The sequence below is a fragment of the Mus pahari genome, chromosome 17 (assembly GCF_900095145.1).
Source record: "Mus pahari chromosome 17, PAHARI_EIJ_v1.1, whole genome shotgun sequence".
Classification (NCBI taxonomy): Eukaryota; Metazoa; Chordata; class Mammalia; order Rodentia; family Muridae; genus Mus; species Mus pahari.
Window position 1 is genome coordinate 48,561,086 of NC_034606.1, and position 9,275 is coordinate 48,570,360.

At 49.0% G+C, this 9,275-nt stretch overlaps 1 protein-coding gene across 2 annotated transcripts in view; it reads right to left on the reverse strand.

Moving 5' to 3' along the window:
- Positions 1–6,435, reverse strand: part of Ttll1 (tubulin tyrosine ligase like 1) — a 26,574-nt gene extending 20,139 nt beyond the window's left edge. Inside the window, exons 1-4 of one of the 2 annotated variants that reach the window (XM_021216810.2) lie at positions 6,270–6,435; positions 2,408–2,455; positions 1,249–1,404; positions 1,015–1,131 (exon numbers count right to left, since the gene is read on the reverse strand). In XM_021216810.2, coding sequence (XP_021072469.1) covers positions 1,015–1,127 — 113 coding nt within the window. In that variant the 5' untranslated portion in view covers positions 1,128–1,131; positions 1,249–1,404; positions 2,408–2,455; positions 6,270–6,435. The remainder of the gene's footprint in view (positions 1–1,014; positions 1,132–1,248; positions 1,405–2,407; positions 2,456–6,269) is intronic. The other variant, XM_029548099.1, reaches the window with a different exon arrangement.
- Between the last annotated feature and the right edge of the window lie 2,840 nt (positions 6,436–9,275).

Below are 9,275 nucleotides of genomic sequence, written 5' to 3' on the forward strand. Positions count from 1 at the left end.
TGTAGCCATCTTCAGACACTCCAGAAGAGGGAGTCAGATCTTGTTACGGATGGTTATGAGCCACCATGTGGTTGCTGGGATTTGAACTCCAGACCTTTGGAAGAGCAGTCGGGTGCTCTTACCCACTGAGCCATCTCACCAGCCCTCATTTTTTTTTTTTTATCTCTAACAAAATACGGTGACCATGGCGATTTATAAAATGAAGTATTTGAGGGGGTTCAGGGTCCCAGAGAGTATAAAGCCATTGTGGCAGACAGCAGTGTGGCAGGCAGGCAGGCAGGCAGGCAGGCAGGCAGGCAAGCAGGCAGGCAGGCAGGCAGGCAGGCAGGCAGACAGCAGTGTGGCAGGCAGGCAGGCAGCAGTGTGGCAGGCAGGCAGGCAGGCAGGCAGGCATGGTGCTGGAGCAATAGCTGAGAGAGATCGCATCTGACTCACAAGCATGAGACAAAGAGAGACAGAGACAGCGAGAGCGAGCTAACTGGATTCTGGCTTCGCCATGCCAGCCAAATAGCAAGAAACAAAGACGCCAGACAGTTGGCCAAGAGAAAAGACGAGTATCTGCAAACACATCTCGGGGAAAAGCCTATAGGCCAAGTCTAATAACCTGGTCCTGACGGACGAAGCTTCAGGTGACGAACTGTGAGGGAGCTCCCAGTCACGAGCCTCTTCCATCACCCTGGCTCTTAGAGATTGGTTCCAAGCACTGAGCTCGGGTTGTTTATTTATTTTTTAAATTTTACTTATTTTATGTATGTGAGTACACTGTCGCTGTCTTCAGACACACCAGAAGAAGGCATCGAATCCTATTACAGATGGTTGTGAGCCACCACGTGGCTGCTGGGAATTAAACTCAGGACCTCTGGAAGAGCAGCCAGTGCTCTTAACCACTGAGCCATCTCTCCAGCCCTGAACTCAGGTTATTTACACAGAGACACAAAAGGTGGAGGAGATGCCTCGACAGGCTCAAACTGACGATCTATTTGGAAAACACAAAGCACAACCTTGTACTCTTACCAGTAAAAATTCCAGTCTTCATTTTCTGTCACCTGGATCCACCCTCTCTTCTCGAAGTTGTTGATTAGTACCGACTTCTCAATGTCAGTGACCCATTTCACCCTTCCCGCCATAATCCTGGAAGAGACCCCTGTTCTTACACTCGGGAATGTCACCATCGACCAACGCCACACCCCCTCCCCCAAACCAAGGGCATCCCCTAATCACCACGCAAAGTAAACATCATACACCCACCCTCTGGCCCACAACTGCTGGTAACGTCTAGGGGCGTCAGGAGGTCACCATGTATGGGGAAAGAAGAGACACTTCAGGCATCCAGTATGGCGCACCAGACACTGGTCAACACTCCACGTGCAGACAGGCCTCCAGCATTCCATAAATGCCCAGTCCCTATGTCAACCAATGGTAAATGGGTTAATAACAGTCACCCACGAGCATCCAGTGGCGCATGTATCAGGAACCATAGGAGAGGCATGAGGGCTAAAAGAACAGAGAACAGAAGAGAAGGAAGCAGGCAGGGGAGGCTGGACCCTTGAACTGACCTCTGATAAAGTTGCAATCGTTTGCACATCCTAGCCTGGGCATCTTCATCCCTGTCCATCATTGCCTGTCTCCTTGTCTCTCCTTTACCTCTCTCATTCCTTTTGTTTGTTTGGTTTGTTTTTTTTAAGGACAGGGTCTCTCTGTGTAGCCTTGGCTGTCCTAGAACTCAATCTGTAGACCAGGCTGGTCTTGAACTCAGAGAGATCTACCTGCCTCTATCTCCCAAATGCTGGGATTAAAGGCGTGTGCCACCACTGCCCAGCTACCTATCTTGTTCTAATTGTGCTCTTAAAAAAAACACTGTAAAGCCAGGCGTGGTGGCACACGCCTTGAGTCCCAGCACTCGGGAGGCAGAAGCAGGCAGATTTCTGAGTTCGAGGCCAGCCTGGTCTACAGAGTGAGTTCCAGGACAGCCAGGGCTACACAGAGAAACCCTGTCTCGAAAAACAAAACAAACAAACAAACAAACAAAACACAAACAAACAAACAAGTTGGGCGTGGTGACACACGCCTTTGATCCCAGCACTCAGGAGGCAGAGGTAGGTGGATTCTGAGTTTGAGGCCAGCCTGGTCTACAAAGTGAGTTCCAGGACAGCCAGGGCTACACAGAGAAACCCTGTCTTGAAAAACAAAAAACAAAAAACAAAACAAACAAACAAAAAACCCCACTGTAACATTTTATTTATTTTTACTTTATACGTATGGGCGTGGCCACTCACAGAATGCCAGGTGCCTGTAGATGTGGCATATGAGCCCGTCCTCACCCTGAGCCTGGGCTGACCACCCATGCCTCCTCCTCATAGCCACACATTCTCTGTCCCCCAGCCCGCATGGGAGTGTTAGCACTTACCATAGGTCCTTCTGCTGCTCCTGGAGCGCACAGAGTCTCTCCGCGCCACTGACAAAAACACAAGCAACACAGAACTGACAAGTGACACAATTTTGGAACAAATCTTGACCCGCTACATAGATACCCAGGGATGGCATCTTGGTTAACAAATGTGCACAGAACAGGCTCCTAAACCATAAGGTGTTTCGAGTAGCCAGTCAAGGCAGGTTAGGTCACGTGTCCTCCTAACACATAGCAGGCAGAGGCAGGAAGCCCCTCTAAATTTGAGGTTAGCCTGGCCTCTGTCAGGTCCATGCTAGCCAGGGCTATAGAGAAAATACATTCAATCCCAGAACCCAAGAAGCAGGGGCAAGCCAGACAATGGTGGCGTACGCCTTTAATCCTAGCACTCGAGAGGCAGAGGCAGGTGGATTTCTAAGTTCGAGGCCAGCCTCGTCTACAGAGTGAATTCCAGGACAGCCAGGGCTATACAGTGAAATCTTATCTCAAAACAAAAACAAAAACAAAAACAAAAAAGAAAGAACCTCTGTGGTCACTGTACACACATATGCCCATACACTCACAGAGGCACACATGCACACATAATAAAAATGAATTCTTACTACTTAACCAAGACAAAGCCATCTGAGGTGACCAACCTCAGCTAGTCAGTCTACCGAGCGTTTACAGAAGGTAATGTGCCAATGAGATGGCTCAGTGGTTAAGAGCACTGGCTGCTCTTCCAGAGGTCCTGAGTTCAGTTCCCAACGTCTACACAGTGGCTCCTGACCAATTACAAAGGTAGATTATTGGTAAAACCAATAATCTGCTCAGGACCTGCAAGGCCAGCCTGACCCTACCTGTGCCACCACCTCTTACCTGCGTCACCACCTCTTACCTGCGTCATCACCTCGGAGCCCTGTCTCCCAACAGCCCTTACTCCTGCCTCTCTCCAGCTCCTGCCTTCTTCCATTCCCCGTCCACCAAACTGAGTGTCTAGAGCCTGTGTTCTTCCCACAGATCTGGCCCCTGCTCAAATGTCCACTCCCAATAGTAGCTTTTCCTGACAGCCCATCTTCAATTCTCCAGACAGTGCCACACTTTATGGCAGTTCCCTGCTGTTCACGGAGGAAGTGCTCGATGCCTGAAAGTCTACATAAACTGTGTTTCTTCCCATCCGTGCGCCTGTGACAAGCTTGTATATCTCCACGTAAGGAAAGCTCTTTCCAAACAGCCAGGATCCTCAGTCCAATACTTTGGATGGAGCCCACTATGGGTAAAAGCACCATGAGAATTCAAGGGGAAGAAGAATTACTGTTTCAGGCAGGACAAGGCAGCTCGAGGTCAATACTTCCAAAAAGTAATCACAAGGATGGACCAATTACAATGCAGTAGCCATTTATTTCTTGGGGCTGGAGAGATGGCTCAGTGGTTAAGAGCACTGGAAACTCTTGTATCCACACTGTAGCTTAAAACTGTAACTCTGTTTCAGAGAATCTGATCCTGTTCTGACCTCTGCTTTTTTTTTTTTTTTTTTTTTTTTGGTTTTTCAAGACAGGGTTTCCCTGTGTAGCCCTGGCTGTCCTGGAACTCACTTTGTAGTCCAGGCTGGCCTCGAACTTAGAAATCTGCCTGCCTCTGCCTCCCGAGGGCTGGGATTAAAGGCGTGAGCCACCACGCCCGGCCTACCCATTATTTTTAAAAGAACCAACTGTTTATTTCTAGAATCTTCTGAGCTGAAATCATGGAAGGTGAAACCACGGATATGGGGAGTTCCTATGTTTTCTCTGCGGCATGCATGTTGTGTGTTGGCTTAGTCTGGCTCCTACTCATGGTGTGGCTGGCCCGTGGACCATTACCAGCATCATAGCATCCCATGGAACTAGTCAGAAAAACGGCCTTTTGAGAGTGGGGTGTGGCTGATTGGGAGAGCACTGACCTGGCTTACAGGAGGCCCCGGGATTCAACCCCAGCACAAGAAAAGACAAGGAGGAAGCCAGGGAGGAAGGGAGGAATGGGGAGACAGAGGGGGAAGTAAGATTGGTTCTTGCCTTCACCCACCAGTGATGTTCTGACTCAGATTCTTTGGAGGAGGCCCCAGGGAGCTGCCAGATGATGCTTACACCTGCTCGATTTTGAAATCCACTTGCCCACCTCATGTATGGCTCTACTCAGACACGTCAGCACAGGACTACCCCGTGCCGTATCTCCTGCCGCCAAACAATGTCTAGCAAGTACCTGATGTATTGTGCCAGGCCTGGTGGTACCAGGCCTTTTCTCCCGGCACTGGGGGGGCAGAGGCAGGCAGATCTCCATGAGTTCCAGAACAGCATGGTCTACCTAGTGAGCTCTAGGACTACACAGAGAGACCCTATCTCAAAATCAACAACAACTAAAAAAATTAAATAGGTTGGCAAGATGGCGAAGCAGGTAAAAGGGGTTGTCTCGCAAGCTTGGCAACCCAAGTTTGACTCCTGGAAGGCACATAAAGGTGGGAACTAACTCTACAACATTATCCTCTGATATCAATAGGTAGTACAAATGTGCCCCACATACACATAATGATAAAAAAAAAAATAAGTAGAGTCCTGCATGGTGGCACAGGCTTGCAATCCCTGTGCTTGGGAAACAGAGGCAAGGGGATCAGAAATGTGAGGTCATCCTCAGCTACATAGGGAATTCCAGGCCAACCCGGGTTACATGAAACATCCAAATAAATTCCCTCTGTGGAGGACCAGATAAGTGCAATTAGTGAATGAGAGGAAACCCAGCCCTCCCTGGTTGGGAAACCAGCAACAGTCACCTATAAAGACCTGGCTTCCTAGGAACATGCAGAATGCAACTCGGGGGAAGATAGGCAGCTCAGAACACTTGCTTGTTGGAGTACTCCAAAGAGCTTCAACGTCTGCTGTGATTACAGCCGCAGACAGGAGTCAAGACAGACAGCCTTCCTAGGAGCAGCAAGCAGGATGAGACCTTACCAGAGTCCTGTTACACTTCTGTGTCCAGCCTCAGAAAGCAAGGACCCATTTCCCACACTTTGACATTTTTACAAATCCGAGTCAGTGATGTCACGACGACACCAGGATTCCCAGTATCTATATTCTTTTCCAACAAGCTTTCAATGAAAGGGAGGAAAAAGCTATCTCTAAGAAAATAAGACCTAAACAGCTGGAGAGATGGCTCAGCCGTAAGACACAGTCCTGCTCTTGCAGAGGACATAAGTTTGGTTCTCAGCACTCAGGGCACAACCTCTGTATGTAACTCCAGCTCCAGGAGCTCCCATACGCCCTCTTCTGGCTTCCACCAGCACTTGCACTCACATGCAAACACATACACACACCCCACACTGAGACACAAACATATACACATAATTAAAAATTAAATAATGACGAATATTTAAATAAAGAAACTAGTATATAATACTGCACATCCATGGCCTGCACTCCTCTCCACACCACTGTAGGTTGCCAGTGCCATGACCTGAAGTGGCTGTCTACCAGCGTCTCCCATTCATTGAGAGCAGAGCAAGGCTTTTCTTTTTGTGCTGTCATATGACATCACTGTATTATGCTCATTCAATGTTTCCCAAACAAAGCCTGTTTTACCAAGACCAACTTGGTTTGCAGAGCTGTACTTTCTGCGTCCAGTTGAGGACACAGTCCCTGCAACCCGCCCTGCCCCCACCCCCGCCCGGCTCCACAGAGGACCACAACTCCCAGATCCCCCTCCTAACAAAGAGGGCAACATCTCAGGTCGGTGCAGTCTTGCAGAGGAGCAAGGGGAGCGGCTTTGAGCTCCCCGTACAGGTGCGGCGCCCCCCAACCTCCCCCAACAGATGCCAGCTCAAACAATACAGGCTGTGGATGCCCTGAAAGCCTACCTAGAATAGTCGGTAAGAAAGATAACGATGCAATTACAGCAGTTGAAGGCACAAGGCAAGTCCCAGGATATCAACAGAAGAAACGACGCTGAGCAGCGGACACACGGACTGGGTAGCAGGAGCTAAACTGCCCCGATTCTTCGCCGGCAAGCCCGCCTGCGCGTGCGCAATCTCCACGCGCGGCCACGCCCACGGCGCACAGGACCCCGCCCGGCCTCTCTACTGCAACCAGTCCGCCCATTGCACTCTACTTCCGGAGAGGTATCCTAGCAACCGAGAACGCGAATACCAGTGGCGCTATTGCTTCCTGATTTTTCTTTCTGTCCATGGTTGTGACACCTTCTTTCCTGCCTCAATTTTTTTTCTGCGAGTTATCTATCCACCGCAAGAAAGCGCAGGGTATCCTATCCGCGCATCCTTCAGGGCACAGAAATGAGAGTGGTAAGGGCCAAGGCCCGCGGATAAAGGTGCTTGCCGCCAAGCCTTGTCAGCTCAGTTCGACTCCCGGGACCTACATACGTGATGGATGGAGAGAACAGATACCTACAAGTAGTCTTTTGATCTCCACTCGTGTGCCATGTTGAACGCACCCCCTCCCCACGCCCACACACAATAAATGTTATTAAAAAATTAGTGGGGCCGCACGCCTTTAATTCCAGTACTTGGGAGGCAGAGGCAGGTGGATTTCTGAGTTCGAAACCAACCTGGTCTACAGAGTTCCGGGACAGCCAGGGCTACACAGAGAAACCCTGTCTCGAAAAAGAAAGAAAGAAAGAAAGAAAGAAAGAAAGAAAGAAAGAAAGAAAGAAAGAAAGAAAGAAAGAAAGAAAGAAAGAAAAGAATCTGGAGGGAGAAATGGCTCAGAGGAAAAACGTGCTGTGTTACTGCATAGGACCCGAGTTCAGTTCCCAGCGCCCATGCCAGGCTCCCCACAACCACCTGCATGTAACTCCAACTCGGAATCAGAAGCCCGAAGCCAATGGCCTCATGGGCACCTGCACACATGTGAAAAACATATGTGCACATATGCACACACGATATAAAAATAAAAATAGGACTGGAGAGGGCTGGAGAAATGACTCAGTGGGTAATTGCACTGACTGCTCTTCCAAAAGGTCCTGAATTCAAATCCCAGCAACCACATGGTGGCTCACAACCACCTGTAAAAAGATCTGACACCCTCTTTTGGTGCATCTGAGGACAACTACAGTGTACTTATGTAACAATAATAAATAGATCTTTGCCAGCACTCGGGAGGCAGAGGCAGGCAGATTTCTGAGTTCGAGGCCAGCCTGGTCTACAGAGTGAGTTCCAGGACAGCCAGGGCTATACAGAGAAACCCTGTCTCGAAAAAAAAAAAAAAATAACTAAATAAAATAAATAAATAAATAAATAAATCTTTGGACCAGAGCAAGCAGAGTCAACCAGACTGAGCAGAGGTCCTAAATTCAGTTCCCAACAACCACATGAAGGCTCACAACCATCTGTACAGCTACAGTGTAGTCATATACATAAAATAAATAAATAAATAAATGAATCTTTTTAAAAAATAGGACTGGAGAGATGGCTTGGCAGTTAAGAGCACTGACTACTCTTCCAAAAGACTCAGGTTCAATACCCAGCACCCACATAGTGGCTCTCAACCTTCTGTTAACTATGGATATAGTGCACTGCAATATATGTAGGTTAAACACATGCGCGCGCGCACACACACACACACACACACACACACACATGAATAAAATTTAAAAATGAAAATTAAGTAAAAAAAAAAAAGTCAGGATACAAGATGACCGACTGAGCTAGGCATCTGGGGGCCAAGCAGGTGCGGGGCAGGGTTGGCCATTGTATCCTACTGACACTCCACTTTGCCATCCAGAAATCAGAGATGACGATTAACTCGTCTTTCTGAAGTTGTAGTGTAATGTGAACATTTTGTTCAGCATGTAGTGATGACGAGGGGCCCTACCAAAGGATTTGAAGCATTCGACCAGACAGTATGTTTTATGTGTGCTGAGCTGTTGTGTCTGTGTGTGTGTGCGTGTGGGGACCAGAGGCCATCTTCAGGTGTCTTTCCTGAGACACAGGCTGTGTAGTTCCTGAGGGGAGCACCACAAAAGCCTCTGAGCCACAAAAGTCTTTAAAGCGTCAATGGGCTCCTCCTTCCCGAAGGTCTCTCCTGTGGCTGCCACAGTACTGTCCCACAGGAGCTGTCTCCTATCAAAATGGTGGCACCACAACATCTCCTCAGCCTGCTGCTGTCCCAGGAGCTGCAGGAGCAGCTCCACGGTGGCGAACCGCCTTCTCTGCACCCCTCACGTGCTGTCAGCAGTGATACACTTTTCCTACCTCAGCCTACTGCCAACATGAAGAGCTGCCCCCGGTGGCGACCGACCCCCTCTCCCCTGCATCAGCCTACAGCTTTCTTGAACCACCACAGCAGGAGCTGTTCCACAGGAGCTGTCCACAGTGGCAGCACCTCTTCTCCAGCCTCCACACCTCCCCAGCATCCCCACAGAGATGGCACCTCAGCAAAAGCCAGTTGCAGCCAGGAAGGACTTTCCACCCTAACCCATGGGCCAATGGAGGGAAATGGGGGTGAAAAAAAAAAGCCACTAATCCCCAGCAGGAAAACACACCAATCGCTGAGCTCCCTCAAGCCCAGGACTTGAAATTCCACCAATCCGCACTCTAGAAATCTGTCCTGAGAAGCTCCGCCCCCTTCAGAAATCCTATATAAGCACTGCCCCTTTGTCCAGTTCCCTACTGTCTGCTCCCAGAAGCAGAGAGCAGCCATCCCTGGATTTCTCTCCCTCCACACCCTGGACTCTCCAGTAAATCTCAGGAGATTTTCTTTTTCTTTCTTTCTTTCTTTTTCTTTTCTTTTTTTTTTTTTAAGATTTATTTATTTATTTTATGTAAGTACACTGTAGCTGTCTTCAGACACTTCAGAAGAGGGCGACAGATCTTGTTAAGGATGGTTGTGAGCCACCATGTGGTTGCTGG